This window comes from Solanum pennellii, chromosome 4 (genome assembly GCF_001406875.1).
Source record: "Solanum pennellii chromosome 4, SPENNV200".
NCBI classification, from domain to species: Eukaryota; Viridiplantae; Streptophyta; class Magnoliopsida; order Solanales; family Solanaceae; genus Solanum; species Solanum pennellii.
Genome location: NC_028640.1, coordinates 70,894,581 through 70,914,742, shown reverse-complemented (window position 1 = coordinate 70,914,742; position 20,162 = coordinate 70,894,581). Strand labels below are relative to the sequence as shown.

The 20,162-nt window shown below is 34.9% G+C and overlaps 2 protein-coding genes across 4 annotated transcripts; both read left to right on the top strand.

Moving 5' to 3' along the window:
* Positions 1 to 1,275: 1,275 nt before the first annotated feature.
* LOC107015775 lies at positions 1,276 to 8,774 on the top strand. Of its 2 annotated transcripts, none has more exons than XM_015216178.2 (5): positions 1,276 to 2,334; positions 4,978 to 5,113; positions 5,221 to 5,803; positions 5,930 to 7,506; positions 7,853 to 8,774. In XM_015216178.2, the coding sequence occupies exons 1-5, from the start codon at positions 1,406 to 1,408 to the stop codon at positions 8,213 to 8,215; spliced, it is 3,588 nt and encodes a 1,195-aa protein (XP_015071664.1). In that variant the 5' UTR covers positions 1,276 to 1,405; the 3' UTR covers positions 8,216 to 8,774. The 2 variants fall into 2 exon arrangements, with proteins under 2 accessions (XP_015071664.1, XP_015071665.1); XM_015216179.2 differs by having other exon boundaries at positions 1,277 to 2,334; positions 5,221 to 5,797.
* Positions 8,775 to 12,944: 4,170 nt separating this feature from the next.
* On the top strand, positions 12,945 to 17,352 carry LOC107018034 (5'-adenylylsulfate reductase-like 4). 2 transcript variants are annotated; one of them, XR_001456582.2, is made up of 5 exons: positions 12,945 to 13,368; positions 14,966 to 15,153; positions 15,228 to 15,352; positions 15,937 to 16,456; positions 16,702 to 17,352. XR_001456582.2 is itself a non-coding variant. In XM_015218377.1 (4 exons), exons 1-4 carry the CDS (start codon positions 13,165 to 13,167, stop codon positions 16,389 to 16,391), a joined length of 972 nt encoding a protein of 323 aa, XP_015073863.1. In that variant the 5' UTR covers positions 12,945 to 13,164; the 3' UTR covers positions 16,392 to 16,669. The 2 variants fall into 2 exon arrangements, 1 of the variants encoding a protein (XP_015073863.1); XM_015218377.1 differs by lacking the exon at positions 16,702 to 17,352 and having other exon boundaries at positions 15,937 to 16,669.
* Positions 17,353 to 20,162: the final 2,810 nt, after the last annotated feature.

Sequence of the window (20,162 nt, the reverse complement as noted above, 5' to 3'; positions counted from 1 at the left end):
AACAAATAGAAAAAAAATAAATATACTCTCGAACTATCATAAATGATATGCAAATATATTTCGTCATATTTTTGGCATATTGATGTCATTGCCGTCCAAAAACTATAGCATATATATCTTTTATACTAACGGGCACACATGTGTCATCATCTTCTCCATCGATTCGACATTTATTAAATATCGGTTCAAAGAATAAAATTGGGCATGTGTCTCTATTTAGCCTTCCGTCAGAGTGAATGACATATATGCTCTAGTTTTTAGACGATATAGACACTAATATCTCTAAAATATGACGGAGAGTATCTCCATACTATTTACAATAGCTCGACGGTATATATATTTTTATCAATAATAAATAATTATTTAAAAGCTTAAATTGAATTAATAGGTATGATATAATTGTACATCTAATTAGACATTTTTTCCAAAAAAGAATTTACAAAACCATTTAAAAATTGTTAGTCTAATAATTCAATGCCGATAAATTAATACTGTAATATATTAGTTTAGTTAATTCAAATTTTTACCTATCTACCAAGGTGGTAAATCAACAATCTTAGGTTCTTAGGTTCAATTCTTAATTAAAAAAAAATGCGAGTGCTAATTTTTTGATGGTGATTAAAGGTATTTACGGTTTAAATAAAAATTGATTCAAACATAATCAAATTAATTAATTAAATCGATTTTATTTGGTGAGGTGTTTTTTTTTTTAGATTTTTAAAAATCGATTATTTGGGTTGATTATGATTTTGTTCGAAAAATTCAAAAAAATAACCGAATCGATAATATTATATACACATACCTTATTATTATATATACATAATATATTATAAATAATTTTAAAGATCTTATATGTGTTTTCATCGAAATTTGTTTATAATTTACTTATGAAAGCAACATTGTCAACGTGAAATATTTATCTTATCGGTTTCATATATATGAATGTCCATGACAATTCTTTATGAGATTGAAAATGTCACCGTCTCTTCCTTCTAACCCAAAATAATTGAACTTTTAGGCTTTATTCACAGTAAACTCGATGGTTGAAAGTTATGTAACGTGAGTCATTTTAACTATTTTCGTTTTGAATAAACTATTGTCACTTTTTGACTAAATTGTTTCTTTTATTTTTATCTATGATTAACAATCGAACCAAATAAAAAACAATGACTTTAATAAATAATATTATATTTAATTTAATTTTAAAATCGAATAAATTCATTTAGTTTCATTTTTCGCTGTCAACATCCAAACTAAATAAACCAGGCCTATAACCTATTACCTCACTCTGCTTCTTCTTCTTCCAATAGAAAGAAGTTCACAAAACCAAGCAACAGTTAAAAAATTCATTGAAAAGTTAAAAACAAATCGATCTTCCCTCCAAACTTATACAATTCTTTTTTTCATGGCTTCCGTTACCGTCGATTCTTCTTCCGCCACCGTCCCTGACGGCGCACTTCAAGCGGAATCAATCCCAACCGTTGATCTCCGACTCCTTTCTCAATCTGAACTTTACTCACTCTCCCTCTGTTCCACCGCTGCTTTCAACCCTTGCCGGGACGACGATGTCATTATCCCTAAAATCGACCGTTCCGTTTTCAATGAATCCGCTGGGTCCCGCAAACAAACCTATTCCCGTCTCCGTCTTGCCCCCGCTGCTACCGCCTCTGCTTCCTCCTCCGCCATCCGTAGCCGTACACCTCACCTCCGTAATTCTCCTCACCCTCTTCAGAATCCATCTCCTAACAATGGCCCAGCGAATTCGGAGAGTTCCCAAATCGTTACCCTTCTTAAACAGCTATTTGGTTCGGGTACTCAAAAGAACCCTACCGATTTGGTACCTATCCGGGTTGATTATTCCGATTCCTTATCTGTGCCCTCGCATGTGCCTGTTCCCGGGCTCGAATTGGCCAATGTGGGTTCAATTGGGCAGAAAAGGAAACGAGGTCGGCCTAGGAAGAATGAGAATGGTGTCAGGGTGGCTGAGGTTAAAGTGGATGAGGTAGTGAAGGACATTGTAGTTTATCAAAATGTGGATGATAGCGATAAAGAGATCATGAATAAGGATGGTATACCAGTGGATTTGGCAGTTCTAGGAGCATCGGTGGATCCGTTTGGCCTAGAACTGAGGCGGAGGACAGAGGGGTTGGGGAGTGCAGAGGAGTTGTTAGGGTTTCTGGGGAGATTGAATGGGCAATGGGGGAGTACGCGAAAGAAGAGGAGGATTGTGGATGCAGATGACTTCGGGAGTATGCTGCCAAAAAGTTGGAAGCTTTTGCTTTCTATTAAGAGGAAAGAAGGCCGTTCATGGTTGCATTGTCGACGCTACATAAGGTTTTTAGAAATGCTGTTGTTTCTCTTATTGCCTTTAGTTACCTTTATTGGTTTTCTTGTCAAGAGTGTTTTATGGTCAGGGTATTAGAGAACTCTAGTTTGGCTTCAAAGTTTAACCTTAAATATTGAGCAAATGCATTTGAACAGAAAGCAATGAATGTAGAGGATTCATAGAGCTGAATTTAACTAATTTAGGATTGATGCATAGTTGATTCTTTTTGATCATTTATGGAAAACAACTGGATCTTGATGTCTCTAGGGGCATGATTCTCATCAAAGCCTAACATAGATGATAATGAAATAAATGAAGTGATTTTGCAGCGACTCTTTCATTGGGGAGTTAGAGTTATACAGGTAGTGTTTTGTTTCGTATCATATTTATTTATTTTGATAACAGCATGCCTAGTGTTATCCTTTGGGGAGGGTGGTGGTGTGTACACAACCTTTCCCCTACTTGATGTATAGAGGTTGTTTCTGATAAGCCCTCAACTCAAGTAAAGCATAATAAAAACCAGTATGGAAAGGAAAATATAGTAGTGAGGCAACCATGCTGAAACATAATGGAGATGAGAACAGTAGCAATAACACACAATATGATATCGGAGCAGAGAAAACAATAAGTAATAATAGAATTGAAGGAAAAAATAGCATATGAGTAATAATAGTAAAACTGATGAGGAAAATAGACAAAGTTTGACTACCTCTTAATCTTCTACCCCAGTTGTTGACCTCCATATCCTTATATCCAGGTCATGACGTCATGTCCTTGGTAACAAAATGGTCTGAAAAGATCACACAAGCGGGACTTGTCCAAATTACATGACAAGACTCTAGCAAGTCCTGAAAATCCAATACATCAGTTGCAAAAGACCCTCTATTCCAACATAAATTATGAATTCATTTAAATTTTGTAACAGGTACTCATTCCCTCTTCCCACCATAGCATCTTTTAATCCTTTCTAGCTATATAGTCCATGCTATGCACAAGGGGACTGTCCTCCGAAGTTTCTTATGTTTCCTGACAATTCTTTGTGTTTGCGAAATATGAGTAGCTCTCTAAAATTTGATGACATTACCCAATGAACTCCAAAAATGCATAAAAAGATAGACCAAATCTGCCATGAAAGCTACTAGAGTAGCATGTAATTCACCGATTCACTATCATTCTCACATAAAAGCACCTGCTGCAAAGATTAAATCCTCTCTTCTGCAGCCTGAGCGTAGCACGCCATCCAAAGCAAGCTACTTTGGTTTGTATGCCTAAAACTTGGTGATACAATTTATAGGTTTTGTATGCCTAAAACTTCTTTACTTGTGGCTGTTGCAACTTTATAGAAGTTACTCCCTCATTTCATTGTCTTGGTTTGCCTAGGCTCAAAGTTTAAAGAATGTAGGGAAGATTTTGAATCTTGTGGTCTTTAATTAAAGGTGTGTATAACATATGAAAAGTGCCCTTTGAATCTTGTGTTTTAGACACGCAGTATTATTTTTACAAGGAAGTGCTATTAAGGGTAAAGTGATTGTGTTGGAATTCAAAAATTACTAAATCTAGAAAGTTGATGTACTTCATGAAGTAAACTAAAAAAGAAAGTAGGACACATATAATGTAACAGAGGGAATATTTGCTTTGAAAAAGGTTCATGGTACTATGTTGGTATTCTGATTAGAAAAATGAAATAATTTGTAGAATTCTTTTGGTATGTAAGAATTTTATTTACCAAAGGGAGATCAGTACAGTTACAATTATTGGAAGAATTTGTCCTTAAAAATATATTTCAATAGAATGTGTATTCGAAGATTGTGTGTGTGTGTGTGTATATATATATATATATATGACTTTGCTTTTTTCCTTTTCCGCTATGACCTTGTTCAGTTTGGTCTCTTTGATGTCCTCAAGGACATTTATAGCCTCTTTGACCAAGCTTTTGACAAGTTAAAAGCATTTTTTACATGGGAGAGAAGGTGCCAATTATAAAGACTAACTAAACACCTAGTCTTAATGGTGCTTATGGGAGTTGATATTCCATCAAAACATCTGCAGTTCCTCTCTCTCCAAATGCTCCACAAAATTAAAAGTTGGGATCATCCTCCAAGTACTTTTGATGGTGTTATCACATATCAACTCTCCTACATATCCAGCTAGCATAAGCATCTTTGATGGAGAGGGGCATAACCCATTGGAGGCCAAACAATGAGAAGAAGAAATGCCATATGCGACTGTTGTGGAGCAGTGCAAAAAAAGATGGTTGAAACTTTCATTGTTTTGTTTACAGAAAAGACATCTGTTGATGAGATTGATGCCCTTTTGCCTTGGGTTGTCTTGGGTTAAACATGCCTTATGTAGGGCTGCCCATGCAAAACAGGAAACCTTAAGAGGTTGTTTGGTCCTCCAAATATGCTTCCAGGGCAAGTCTTCAAGTATGCCAGTCTGGGCGCACTAGTAGTTGTAGCTTTGCAGTGTAGATCTCTAATAGGTTTTTCTTATTATCATAATTTGCAATTGCTGACATTTGTAGCTTGAACAAAACCCAAGCCCATCCAACAGTTTACACATGATTCAGAATTAATATTGTGATATTTGTTTACTGCTCTCTCTCTTATATGCGTTCAATTTAGATGATGTAAGACATTTGAATTTCTCAGCCCTAATGGACGGCAATTTGGCACATGCAAGGAAGTCTCGTCATATTTGCTCTTTCTTCGTGGTGAAAGGAATGAAAATCTTCCAACATATGTAAATGGAAGTGGAACTGTTGAGATCACCAATGCATGTGCTCTGGTTAGTATAAGCTTAACCTTTTTTTTTAAAAAAAAAACAATACATTTTTTCTCGTCCTGCTTTATTTTCCCCATAAATGGAGCTTTGATGCATCAAATATGTTTCAGACTTCAGATCTCAGAATTCAAGATGGTGGCAAGAAGGAAAGCTCTGTTTTTCATAACTCATCCCCTGCTGTTGGTCATGGGGAGTTGCAAGTTCTACTGAATTTTGGAGAACTATCAGAGGTCCAAGTAGGAGACCTTTTGCAGTGTGACAAATGCAATGTGACGTTTAATAATAAGGATGATTTATTGCAGCACCAGTTATTTTCTCATCAGAGAAGGAAATCTAGAAATGGTGGTCAATCCATTACTGACGGGGTAATAATTAGAGACGGAAAATTTGAATGTCAATTCTGCCATAAGACATTTGAAGAAAAGCATCGGTACAATGGTCATGTTGGGAACCATGTTAAGAAGCAGGTAAAGACTGTGGATGGATCGCTTCCAATCAAAATGGGAGGGGGCATTGAACCTGTGGTGTCTAGCGGAGCCATGCTAAGGGAACCCATTATGCAGGATTCAGTTGTTTTACCGAGGAACTTGACAGAAAATGCTGGTGTAATTACAGATGCTGGTGATAATCCTGCACCGACTACTAAAATCCAGGAGGATCACATGGAGACTGACAATAAACTAGAAGGTCTGGGTGAGGCTATGGATACTGACCCTAATAAAACTACTTTGTGTTTAAGTTTTGAAGCAGTTACTTTCAATAACAATGATAATAGTTATTGTGGAACACCACATGACTCACTGTTTTCTGATATTGCAGCTGAAGGAACCAGTAATGGTTGTCATAACCAGGAAGGGAGTTCTGTGAGCCGTTCCCCTATTTCATCGAATGAAAAAACATGTGTGGATATAAGCAAAGTAATTGTTGGCTCCAACATAGAAGAACCTGAACAGGAAGGTTTACTTTGTTCAAATGACATTGTTGATTCATGTGGTGTTAGTATGGAAGATGGCAAGTTTTTTCCTACAGTGGATGAGAGCAAAGTAGAGAATGGTTGGGCTGTGGATACCGACTCAACAACTGTTTTATGCAGTAATCCCAGTCTGCCGGGTGGGAATAGTTTGATAAAAGCCAGACAAATTCCACATACTGAAGATCACTCAGGGAAGAACATTGATGATATGAATGGTGTATCCTTCCTAGCAGAAACATCTAAAGGAAACACAGATTTAAAGAGCAGCACAGGTACCCCATCTTGTGATAAGGAAGGATCCACTGTAGATTATGTCGGAGTTCTTTCTGGTTGCATAGGTGAGCATAGACCTAGTAGCATTATGTCTGATATTGAAAATAAGGAGTGTGGCAGTCTTAATTCAAATGACAATAAGCTGATTATGAAAGAGGACAATAATTCAATTGCTCCACATCTAGATAAACATGTAAAAGATACAGCTGAAAGAGATGCGGTTGATGTTTCTGCTTGCGTTCTAGAGGAGCTTGGACAGAAGAAAGGTGATGAGAGTAGTCTACTTTCTCCGGCATGTGACAAGAACAGTGAGGTTGAATCTCTGATTTTTAATGATTTGAAAACAAGTGCAGAGGAGCCCAAGATTAGTGAGCTGCAGAGTGTTAGAAGTAATATAGTGGGATTTACTTCTAGTGACAATCATGCTGTGAAAAAAGTTGCTGCCAGTGACATAGAGAAGGAAAAAAGTCTTGCATTCTGCCCGCTTTTTCCGGCCATGAATGCAAGGGCATCATGTGCAGAAGATCACGATACCAAAGTTTACCAAAGCACACAGGAAGGTAATGATCTGCAAAGGTCCGCAAATGCATTGTTTTCTACAACCAATGTACCAGAAGCTTCTACCAAGGAATATACCATGCACAGGAGCTATAACAACTCTTTGAAAGAATCTAAATTTGATGGACTAGAACACCCAAGACATCATGATCTAAATGTTGTTTTCGGCAATTCTCATGTGGATCTAAGTGCAAATTTGAACTGCACACCTTTCCAACTTGGCATGGAGGAAACCTATGGCGTTCAGGATAATCTCCAGAAAAGATTGGAGACCGATAAACATGGAGAAGTAGGGATTGATTTAAGTGATTCGTCTTTCAAGGGAAAAACAGGGGATTTTGGAAGTAACTTCAACACTGTTTTTCCTAGTCAATTGTGGAATGAACACAAATTAGATGAAGTTGATAACTCTGGAAAGAAGATCATTACTAGTTTTGGTTGTGGAGATGCCAAACCTAATGAGGACGTCATGGCTGGAAGCATTTGGAGAGTGGGTGTAGAAAATGTCATGCAAGGTGGCTCAGCAGGCAATTCAACCTCAGTAGCGCAGTCATCTAATTGTTTCCAGACTTATGATGTTTTGTCAGATAAGGTATGCAATATAATATATTGGACTACTTTTCTCTCTCTCTCTCTCTCTCTCTCTCTCTCTGTGTGTGTGTGTATATATATATATATATATAATATGCGTGTCTGTGACTATTTTTAGTTTGAGAAATACATCATTCTGCCATGCATTTGAAGAAAAATGCTATAGCATATTAGTTAAGTAGTAGTTGCAGTTCTCTTTGTTTATACTCTTAATGAACCCATTTTCCTATTAGAAACAATGAAAAAAGACTTGCAGATATTCTTTAAGTTATGAAGATTTTTGTGAATTTTTTACCCATTATATTAGATAACTTATCATATATTTCTTAACTTGCTATTTTGGACAGGTTCCCAATCTTTATGGAGAGAATGAGAAGTATAATGGCAACACTGGCTTTGATGGGTTGAGCTCAGACAGAACTGGACCGGTGGAATATAGTTTCATGAGCACACAAAGTTCAAATTCCCTTCAAGAAGAGCCTCGAGTTTTACCTTACGATGTGGATATAGAACAAGGATTTAATTCCTCATTTTGGCTTGGAAAAGACAATTTAATGCCAAATTTAGCTGGCAGTAATCAGGTGACTATGGTATGTGTTTGGTGCAGAAATTTGTTTTATCAAGATTCTAACCAGTTAGAAGCTGGTTCAATTGGTGCAATGTGTCCAACCTGCAGTGGGAGTACTGCAGGGCAGTTTAGCTTTATGTAGCACTTGTCATTGAACATAGACTTCAGACAGAGGATTAGGTTAAAGGGAGGTATTTGTTCATCCAGAACTGGAAAACAATTAGAAACTCCAGATTGATGTTAGTTATATTAGTAGGTAACCTTCCCTATTCTTTTGACTGAAATAAGTCAAACCACCAACTGTGTCTTAGAGAAGATAATGAGATTTTTATCTTCTTTAGACTTTTTTTTTTTTTAAAGAAAAACAATGCAGTCCCAAGTATCTGTTATACATGATATGGTAGGATCAGGATCCATCAGTTGGACCAAAACATTTGATGATTTTTAGATTATTAGGTAGTTGCTGAATGTGTCTCCGATTTGAGTTGTGGATGGGAGAATATGAAGAAGCAACTTTGATCGGTTAGCAGCAGCATGATGGAGGATGGATGAAGAAGCTATTTTTGAGATCAGTTTTGCAGAGATGACAATGATATCCTCCCCTACCCCGGTATCTCATTGAGATTCTTCTTTCAAATGATTCTGTTACTGTTTACTACTTTGGGCATTTTTAATTTTTCTGGTAGAAGTTTGTTTTTGCAGCTGTGTGCTATGTTTTCTATTTTTGCCTTGTGTTTACTTATTAGACAGGCAAACACACTAGTTGTTTAGGTAATGCAGCTTAGCAAATTATGTGATTCTATACAATGCTCCCTTGACTTACAAGCTTGGATATTATTAGGTCTGAAAGTTCCCCTTTTGGTTTAGTTTTAGGTTAGATCAATCAAAAATACATTTTAATTCCGCAGTTGGAAGGAATTTTTTCTGCCATCTGTCTTTCCCTTCTCTCATAAGTTTTGTGGATCTTTTGATTTTCAACTCAAAATGACCATAAAAAATGCCTAATACTCTTGTAAGTTAGAGAGTAAAAAGAAAAAGGGAAAAAGTTGATTGATAATGCATATAGCACGCACAGAAAATTTCTGTTTGTTTTTTTGATATTTAATTCCAAGGAAATTTTAGTTGATTTAACACGAAAGTGTACTTATCAACACCTAATGGATTAATGACCTAATATAAATTTCACTTCCTTTCTATTATCTAGTTTCAACACTTTTATCAAATTCTATTAATAAGTTAATGTATGAACCAAAAACAAAAATAGTATATGAAGTTCAGTTTGAAAAAAAGTTATTTGTATTTTGCATGTGATTTTGTTTGGCATATGCATAGAGAATTTTCGATTTGGAATGCAACTCTCATTTCATTAGATTGACTTCAATAAGATTAAACCAGTTAAATTTATATTTTGTAAGCATATGCTTTTTTTATAATAAAATTACACTTATTTAAATCAACTAATTTTAAATCTTGCAAGAGTTTTGATAGCTTAGTGTAACAACCCATTTAGTCTGTTTGAGCAGTAGGATTATTTTTGATAAATACTTACTGGGTTGACGGACCACGCGACGGACCGTCACGATCACGACGGACCATCACGACTGACCGTCATGGTCACGATGGACCGTGATGGACTCCGTCGTCCCATACTTGTGCAATTTCTTCTGCTGCTCTCTTCACTACCCTCGACGGCAAGTATGACTAACCGTCATAGGCACAACGGTCCGTCGAGGGTCTTCGTTCCAAAACACTTCAACTCTTGGAATCTGGGTACTGGGATTACTTCTCTGAACTTCATGACGAACCTGCAAGACGGACCGTCATAGATACGACGGACCGTCACAAGCTGCGTAACCCCACACTTGGTCAGACTTCCCCATCTTTAAATGGGTGTTTTGGACTATTCATAATTATAATTATGAAATTAGTGGGGTAGTTTTACTAATTTATTTAGTTAGTGGTTAAGAAAATAATATTAAAATAAATAGTGGGTCACTTTTAGTAATTTTTATAATTGGTTACATAATAATTAGGGTGATAATAATTTGTAAAAAAAAAAGGGGAGAGGAGAAGAGGAGAACGATATAGAGTGGCGTTGAACGAAAGCAAATTGGAGCGGCTAACCTTTCCGATTGGAGAAGTTCGGAGGCAATAAGGAAAGGAAAGGCATTGGAGGACTAGTTTCTTGACTTCGATTCTTCGGTGGAGGTAGGTTATGGTTTAATTCTATTTGATAGATAAACTCTAAATAGCGATTGATATGTATTGAGTGATATTGTAAAGTCTCCTATGTACTTGATTGTGTGGTTGTATGTTTTGATTGTGCGGTTTGTGGTTGGCCTAAAATTATGAGACTATTGAATCTTTAATCTTGAACCCTCTCTATTAAAATGACGCCTTGAATAAAGAAGGCTTGCTGAAATAAAATAATGAGATAATTGGATCGGAGTGTCACGTTTCAACACAGTATTATGGGATCGGAGTGTCACGTTCCGACACAGTATTATGGGATCGGAGTGTCACGTTCCGACACAATAATATTAAAGGCAAAGAATCTTGAAGTAACTTAATATACTTAATCTCAAGGAACATATTTTCCGAATGAGTATGGTGTGGAGGCATGAGTCTTCACAGGTGTGCGTGATGTTGTGATTGATGGTGTACCTATTACGGTGTTGTTGTTGTCAATGGGTCATGTGTTTGTTGCTTGCCACCTGTTTAGTATTGTAGTTGATTTTATATTATTATTCATTATATGTTGGTTTCTATTTTGAGTTGGCCGATGATACCTACTCAGTACGTGTTCCTTGTACTGACCCCTACCTGTATTTTCTTCTTTGTTATTTTGTGGAGTGCAGCAAGTGTACNCAGTCTCCAGCACATCAGAGTTCAGGGTGAGCTATTATTTCTAGCTCGTGCTGGATTCTCTCATTCACGTCTTGATGTCTTTGAATTTCGGACATGGACCATCTTTTTACTTATTTTGGGTTTCTTAAATACTCTTAGACTTGGTAATCTGAGGATAGATGTTCTTGATGTGATGACTTCCAGATTTTGGGGATAATAAGTGTTAAACTTTAGAAGCTTATTTACTTGGTTACATTAATAAGTTTTGGATCTTCCGCATTATTTTTGTTAATTATAGTTGAACTATTGGTAAATGTTGGGTTTAGATTTGTTGGTTCGCTCACCTAGTAGGCTAAGTGTGGGTGCCACTCACGACTCGTTTTGGGTCGTGACAAACTGATTCAATAAATTAATAATAATATAGCTCAAGCAACTTGGTGTGCTCAGCTCATCATTGTATGTCAACTACCAATCATAGTCTTGTAGGCCAATAATTAGCTGTGTAACATTTCTTATTTTTAGAATTTGAGTTTTAAATTGTTTCATCATTCTGTTTTCAACTCTATGATCTCATGATTGAGCAGGTAATATATATGCTTCCTTTATGTTATGCCTTTTTGCAAAAGATTCATTGGATATTAGAATGTGGTTGGTGTTAGAATTATTAGGTATATGATATTATTTGTTCGATTTGAATTTATCTTTTGTTTACAAAATATGAGCAAAATTTTCATTTCAAATCTTCAATTATGCTCATTTTTTTTTTAAAAAAATTATAAATTTGATTCATAAATTTATATTTTGTAATTTTAAAAATGCTAGACGTAAATGGATGGTTTGAACCATTTGAATATTTTTTAAAATTATAATTAATGAATAACTAATTATTGTTGATTTTCTAGACAATTAATAGATTTTTGTGAACATATGTGTAAATTTGAATGTTTGTAATAACATGATCGCAAACATTTATTTATAAAAGTACTACACAGAGATATATGATTTATCAATGCCGTGACTTAAGATATTTTGAACTTTGTTTATGAATTATAATTTGCTCATTCGTAAGATTATATAAGAATTGAGAAGTTTTTATTATTTTCACAAAATTATGGGGTTTTCTATTTGTATTCTCCTTTAATTGTTGTTTAGATATGCTTTATTTGTATCGAATTTCTATTATAAAAATCTCTCTATGCACACAACAGCCCCTTTTCATTCAATACATTATTATCGCTAAAAATATATAAGATTTCTTATTAAATCATAATTAGTTTTTTTGTCTAGAAGAAGTTGAGAGCTTCGATATTTTTAATGCATAACCAACTTAGCACAATAAAAAAAAAAACCTAAGTTTAATTTCATATAAAGTATACTCGCCATAAAATTATAATTTTTCTTTTAACTCACCCTGCCTTGAACGTGTTCTCATGATTCTTTCAGGTTAAAGTTAGAATTTTGATTCGATTTTATAAAGTCAATATATACTGTATATGTTTTTTAAACCTCATTTAAGTGATATTTTATCCTTATTATTGTTTCTATATTTTACTCTTATGACCAAAACTCATGCATAAACAATAAATGTAGATATCAACTAGAATTATTATAGAGTGATAAATACTTCTTTATTATAGAACTTTACTTGTCAATATAAAAATTTTCAATATGAAATAAATTTAATCAGTTTTTATTATAAATATCGTTATACTGGATACACAATTAAAAAATTTAAAAAAACAACCATTTTGATAATTTCTCTAGTTTCTTTTGGTGCATGTATGGACTGACTGTACATTTGATATAACACGTGTGTACTCTGCTAAAATAGTTCTTCAAATTCTAATATGATTAACATATCATTATCTCAAATAATAATAATACTAAAAAATCTAAAAGAGTATAACAAAATCAGCAGAAAGTACAACCACACAAACACACTGGTCCATTTATACAGAGTGGATTTTGATGTTCCAACAAAGCCAAAAAAAAAAACAAAAAAAACTGTTTTTATCGTTTAATAATTTTTATTTTTTTTAAAAAAAATTCTATCTCTACTACTACTATATTCTCCTCTCAAACAAAAATCTGGAGCCTTAACGCTAACATGCGCTGGGCTCTATTTTCCACCGCCGCTGCCACCGCCACCGTCGATTCGTCGATCTAGGGTTTCTCTCTTGGTGGGTTTCGGAAATTTTCTGATCCAATTTTATAAGAACAGAGAAATCTCTTAGTTCTTGAAAAATGGGTCTTTTAAGTGCTTTTGCAGCTGGGTTTGTGGTTATATTGATGGTCTTTGAAGGGATGGCGTCGCCGGAGACTGTTAATGTGTCGGTTCGCTCAGTTTGTCCATTGAAATCTGTTAAAGATTCGATTTTTATGGGGTTTCAAGATTTGACTTGTCCATTAGATGGGATCCAATCTTCTTATGTGGCTGAAGTTATTCAGGTATAGATAATTTTTCTTTTGTATTGTATGTTGTGTAATATTTTCACCTTTTTGTTTGAATCTGTTGGTTTTTGGGTGTTTTACCTTGTTAGCAAGGTGAAATGGTAAAATTAATAATCTAGCGGGGTACAAATTGGCAGATGCAGTAAAATTTATATTTTTTTGGGTGTTTAGTGAATAGGTGGTGATGATTCTTGTCTTTTTGAGTTGAATTATGGCAAAGTAATTAGTTAGTTTTTTTTGTGACATTATTTTTGGATGAATTTCCTGTTTCTAGAGAGTGAAAATTTTGTCTTGGAGATAACTAGACCAGAATTTTGAAATATTTGTGATTAGCTGCATACCTTTTGAGTTCTGTTTATAGTAAGGAATTTCGACTAATTGGACCTTGTGTAGAATCAGCATATGCAGAGGCAAGAGTAGGATAGAAGGTCTACACCGGACTTGTTCGGATGAGTTAGAGCTTTTAGATGAGACTCATGAACCCTCTTGGTTTCATGTTTGAGTATTCAAGTCATATATATAACAAACTGTTGTGTTCATTTGTCAATCTCGAAGAAATGGTGAAAGCTGCATTGGGCTGTGTGTCTGAGCTTCAATGTTTTTCAATAGTTGTTGCTGTTCAAATGTGTTGGTTTGTGTAGCTAAATCTTATTCCGTGTAGAACGAATTTACTGGTATTGTTCAACCATAATGCTTTGAGAAATCAAATATATGGAATGCAGAGTCTGTGGATATGTTTCAGTTTTTTGGCACCTTGAGCTACCCAAATCAAAATGCGTTGAAGATTATTTTGTATAGTCATGTAGGCGTCAGCCTTGCCCTTCACCTAATTTTTAATTTGGCTTTATCTAATATTGGTGGTTAATGTGGTCATTATGCTTCATATATCTGTAGATTTGTATCCTTTTTTTGTTCAAGGTTTTGCTCAACCGTGCATCTGCAATGTTAACGTGTCATGGGCGCTTGCTTAGATTTTTTCCAGCGGATTCGTACTAAGTGAAAGATACATGACATGTGTGGGCTTAGGTCTTCATTCATTCACTGCAGGAGGATCCCACACCACTGGATCATCATGCATTTTCCCTAGGGTGCCCAAAGGAGAAGCAATAAACCCAATTTGTACTGGTGAAACAAGAAATAAAAATGAAGAGCAAAGTTGCTCATGCCCTTACCTTGCAATTACTCAAAAGAGTACAACTTTTTTTAGTCTATGTACCGCTTCCGTGAATCTAGGGTTACAATATGAACCATTTTAGAGGTAAGAGTACGTGAGTATCAAGTCAAGACATTACAAGGTCGATGCCTTGCAATTATCAAATTCTAAATGTAGGGAAGTTAGAGCACACCAAGTTGAATCACTTCCGCTGTTGAATGTGCATTACCAGTGGGTACACCCTGTGTCATATGTTGAAATATCAGAATTCTTTTTGAAATTGCTGACCTCCTCCATCTGCATTTAACTTCTTCCCTGTCTTCTTATGGTGTGAGGACAACATACATAGGATCCACCCCTGCCCTCACCCACATAAAATGTGATTGTATTTTCATTTTATTTTCTTGAGGAATTCTAATGGTTCTGCGTTTTATTTTGAAGGGAGATGAGCTGTCATTGCAGAGGGCACTAAGTATGATTCACCGGAATACACATGATTATGTTGCTTTGCTTTTCTATGCATCCTGGTGTCCTTTCTCTAGAAGTTTTAGGCCAAAATTTTCCATCATGTCTTCTTTGTATCCTTCAATTCCCCATTTCGCAATTGAAGAGTCAGCTGTTAAGCCAAGGTTAGTGTAAAACTAATGTTGTACGTTGTATTGCTTTCTCTATATTGTGCTGACAACTAAGAATGTCCTTTCAGCACTCTCTCAAAGTATGGAGTTCATGGGTTTCCGACTCTCTTCCTTTTAAACTCAACAATGCGCATGCGGTATCATGGCTCTCGCTCCCTTGATTCAGTGATTGAATTCTATGGTGGCACTACTGGTAAGCGTGTCTGTTAGATTGTATTATGGTGTTTGAACTCAGTGCCCCTTAAAACAAAATCCGTATAGATTGAGTAACCTAACCAAATTCAACCCCTCAAACTCTCCAAAAAGAGAATTGCCTTATTGATCCTGAGAGTTTTGAAAGTAAGAATGAATTGACATTGGTGGTAACTTTTTCACTTTTGCTAAAGTGGTTTTGCTCAATGCACTTACATTTTTTACATTTTCTATGCCTCGCCTTTTCTTTTCAGAACTTCCATTTCCCTCTTTGCCTTTCATAAATTGCCTGTCTAATCTATTTGATATACATGCGCATGTGCAATTAACTGTATTTTGTGGCTCGAAGTAGGTTTCGAGCTAATGCATGTTACATCAGAATTGTGAAGTATGGTGTTCATTTATTCTTTTAGGAATGCAGCTTATTATGTTCAGCCATCGTTCAGATCTTCTTCTCCCTGCTGTTTGACTTTTCTACTGCTATCGAAGTATTCTAAAGTTGTTCCTTGTGTGACATCCACTAATATGGGAAGACTCCTGCTTAAGTTGCCTCTTTATCTTAAGCCTCTTTTAAATTTGAAACAGGTTTTCATAGTGCTTCGGTGGATGCCACTTCTCTTGGCAAAATGGGATGCTCCTCAAATCTTTTGAAACTGCATGGAAGTGACCAGGAAAACTGTCCATTCTCCTGGGCCAGATCTCCTGAGAACCTTTTTCAGCAAGAGACATATTTGGCCTTGGCCACTGCATTTGTGCTATTGAAAGTACTTTATATGATATTTCCAGCTTTACGTAAGATAGCTCAAATTGGCTTGGGAGGTTGCATATTACAAATAAGAATAAGAAGCTTGTGGGAGCTTCCTCTGCTATACCTGAACCGAGCTGTACAATTATGTAATTCGCTGAAGGAGCCATGCAAAAGAAGCAACTTGCAGGAAGGAGCTATGAATGCCAAGGCATGGGCTTCAAAGTCTTTAGCGTCTGTCTCATTTGGAGAGTCTAGCGCTAGCCGGGTGGAACCAGTAAGTTCAACTCACTAATTGCTTTGATGGCCATATCTATAATCATAGTGCTCTTTTATAATTGTTTTAGCCAACCATAATTGGTGCTGGTATTATCCGATTGGCGCAGCACTATGCAATATCAAGCTTTTGAAATGATATGCTTCAATTTGATGTAATGTAGATTAGAATTTTTTTCTCACCGTCGGAGAAATAATGTACCCACATTGTATATAGGTTTAACTAATAGGCAGAGCTTTTGAATTCAGATCTGTGTTTATTTAATTATATCAAGACACCGTCTAGTTCCTTTTGTATGCTAAGCTGTCTTGAATTNCAACCATAATTGGTGCTGGTATTATCCGATTGGCGCAGCACTATGCAATATCAAGCTTTTGAAACGATATGCTTCAATTTGATGTAATGTAGATTAGAATTTTTTTCTCACCGTCGGAGAAATAATGTACCCACATTGTATATAGGTTTAACTAATAGGCAGAGCTTTTGAATTCAGATCTGTGTTTATTTAATTAAATCAAGACACCGTCTAGTTCCTTTTGTATGCTAAGCTGTCTTGAGTCACATCTTTTGTGAAACAAAATTCAGGTGAAACTCAGAACACATGTTTTGTGCTTTCTATTTCTAAACCCTCTGCATGCAGAAGCACTAATGAGAAAAAGTGCAGAAGTGATTAAATCTGTTCTGAAGAATTGCTGGGAAACGTTACACAATCCGGGAAGAGTTCGGTTGGTTCCAAGAAAGGGTGAGCATGAAATGCTTTTAACTTTTTAAGTTGTTGAATTAAACAAAGTTCTGAGGCCTTCCTTCTTCTTGAGGATTCTCATTTCCTATTATACCAAGTGTTGAAGCTTTTGTATGTGATAATGGTTATTCTCGGCATCCAGGCCTCATGCTTTTTACTCTAGGGTAGTTAAAAAAATATTATGATGATGATGATGAACACAGATTGAGCTTAAATGAAGCAGCGGTAATTCATGCAGCGCTGTGCTCCTTCTCTTGCTTAACAATCTGATTGTGTTAGTTGGTTTGTGATGCTCACCTAATAGCTTAGAGTCCAGTAGTACACATGCTACCTCCCACCAGTAACAGGTATGGTGGAATAGTTTAGATATGCATGAGCTGACAAAAAGAATCAAAATACTCCTTATACTCTATAGAAGTAGTTATCATTTTAGTTCATATATGTTATCGAGTAACCAAAAGCCATTAATATATGCTCTTTGTAGTTCTAAATTTAAAAGCAATACTCTAGTTTAAGCAAAAAAAAGATGTCAAGTTTACCTGGAATACCCATTTTTTGGTTCCTTGTACAATATAATTTCCATTTTTTTAAACAATAAAAGACAGTTAGTTTTAAGGTTTAACTCAAATAATTCTTTTCATATATATCTTAGGATTATTTTAATTACATGGTATTATAAGGAGGACCAAATTATATTTTTATACGTTAAGAATTATTTCCATTAGATAATATGTATGAAGAAGTGAAGTAATTGTTTTCTCCTACACTCCGTTTGGATGCATGGTATATATAAAAGAACTAAAATAGTTCAACCACTACACTAATGATCATTTTCTTGGATAAACATTAGTATGAAATTTGGTGTAAAGAAAAATTTAGATCACATCTTTAATTTGATTAAGTCTAATATAGTAGTTTTTAATTCTTGAAAGTTACATAAATACAAATTAGATTTTATCAATAAAAAAAGAAAGTCTTAGTGTGGTAGAATAAGTACTCTTTTTATAAAATTAGTAGGATTTACTCACTTCTCGTTTTGGTTTTCTAGAAGATTTGACCTTTTCTCTTTGAAGTGGAAAATACTCCCTCAACATTCAAGACTATGTGTAAAGACCCCAATTTTATTACCATTACTGTTATTTAAATATGATCCTTAATTTGGCTTTAGCGAATAATTTTACCCTTTTACTTTGAATGTGCACAATTTGTATGAAATTGAACAAGTAGACACAAGTATTTTACATGACACAATAGACATAAGACGCCATGCAGGACACAAAATTGCCATGTAAGGTCCATGTAAGACGAATATGTCTATTTGCTTAATTTTATACAAGTTTAAATATGTACAACCAAAATTAAAGGTCATAGTTGTCAACTAACGCCAAGTTAAGGGTCATGCTTCTGCATTATGTCTTATTTTTATATGATTACTTTTGGCTTTTTATCTGGTGTTTAATAATCACATTAAAGTCTGATTAAATATGAATTCTCGTCTTAAAGTTCCCATGTAGAGGAGTAGAAATAAAGATGATCAATTCCACGGGAGAGTTGTATGTGAGATCTCTGATTAAAAATAAAAGAATACTTATTACAACAACAAACCATTCTTTAATTGTTATTATTATTATTATTAAAAACTTCCCTATCAGATGATTAAATTTATCTAGACATAGTAGCCAAATACAATGAATTTCCACCTGCAGAAAAATAAAACGAAGATTTATACACTCAAAACAATTATTATCACACTCACTATAGTTTTGATTAGGACGTGTACCAAATCTATAGGTTGTATTCTATTTCGTTCGAGAGCTAAATTTGCCTCTTTCTCTTACAATTTTTTTTATATTAGCTTTCGTTATTTCAAGAATTTATTTTGTTTCTCGAGAATCAATATTTCTAATATCCTTCTTCGAATTATTCACTAAATTAAAATAATAATCTCGTTAACACTTATTCTAGCAAAATCACTCATCACATCCATTGTTAATGATCGATCATTAAGGCGTATTCCAATACTTATATATCGATAGGTATGACGATAGGGCGCGATTATTTATTTATATATACTTAGATCCTTTAAAATAACATTCTATTAAAATTTAAGTTTTCTTAGAAAGCGATCTTCTTGATTTGATATATTTTTATAAGTGAAAATTATAAAAATGAGATGAGTTATGAACTAATGAAGTAGGAAAAGCAACCTTCAAGGATTGTTGTAATATCTTGAATCAAACATGAATATCAATTCAATTTTGAAACTATTATCCTTACATCATGTACCAGACGACAAAGTCGAGATTGCTTAATTGAAGAATTGAAAGATGTAGGAAAAAGTTTGACGTTGACAAAGCATTAGTGGAAAGACACATTTGAGTGGCAACCAAACATATACTAATTGATGACTTGACTGGGCCAACCTACCACGTTATTCTTAGCTAATTTGAAAGAAATGGTCAAGTCCATCATTCAATGGTAGTTGGGACCATTCATGCTTCAATACAATCAACTTGTTCTTCATCATTCAATTTTTGGCTATCAACTTGCTTCTTTTCCGGATTTTGCTTTTGGAATCTACAAGCAAGTGTTACATCATTTAGCTATCGTTTTGCTATAGAATCTCAAGTATTTTCGGGACTGAAGTTTCAACATGTGTTTAGTCATAGTTTCTGAAAACATATATTCCTATAAATATGATTTTTAACTTGAACTTAATTGAAGTCGTCTATGTTAATCTCCAACTTTGGGCTTGTGTAAAACTGAACTAGTACGTGTCTACATGACAATTTACTTGAGATATGCTCGAACTGATTTGTAATATGTCACGTAAGACACGTGTGTCCTAAATGCTATGATTCTAATTCACCCATGTACTTTAATGTTATATTGATGCACCAACAAAATTGAATTTTGATGCTATACCATTGGCGATAACAACAATTGTAATCAAAAATTTGAATATGAAAGAAAGTGAAATATATATGTCACGACCCAAAACCGAGCCGCGACTGGCACTCACACTTACCCTCCTATGTGAGCGAACC

Excerpts from the sequence above, each read along its gene's own strand:
- LOC107015775 (XM_015216178.2), top strand. The coding sequence starts at position 1,406 with ATGGCTTCCGTTACCGTCGATTCTTCTTCCGCCACCGTCCCTGACGGC. Across the intron at positions 2,335-4,977 it reads CATTGTCGACGCTACATAAG|CCCTAATGGACGGCAATTTG; the intron begins GTTTTTAGAAAT and ends TGAATTTCTCAG. Across the intron at positions 7,507-7,852 it reads ATGATGTTTTGTCAGATAAG|GTTCCCAATCTTTATGGAGA; the intron begins GTATGCAATATA and ends TATTTTGGACAG.
- LOC107018034 (XM_015218377.1), top strand. The coding sequence starts at position 13,165 with ATGGGTCTTTTAAGTGCTTTTGCAGCTGGGTTTGTGGTTATATTGATG. Across the intron at positions 13,369-14,965 it reads ATGTGGCTGAAGTTATTCAG|GGAGATGAGCTGTCATTGCA; the intron begins GTATAGATAATT and ends TTTATTTTGAAG. Across the intron at positions 15,353-15,936 it reads ATTCTATGGTGGCACTACTG|GTTTTCATAGTGCTTCGGTG; the intron begins GTAAGCGTGTCT and ends AATTTGAAACAG.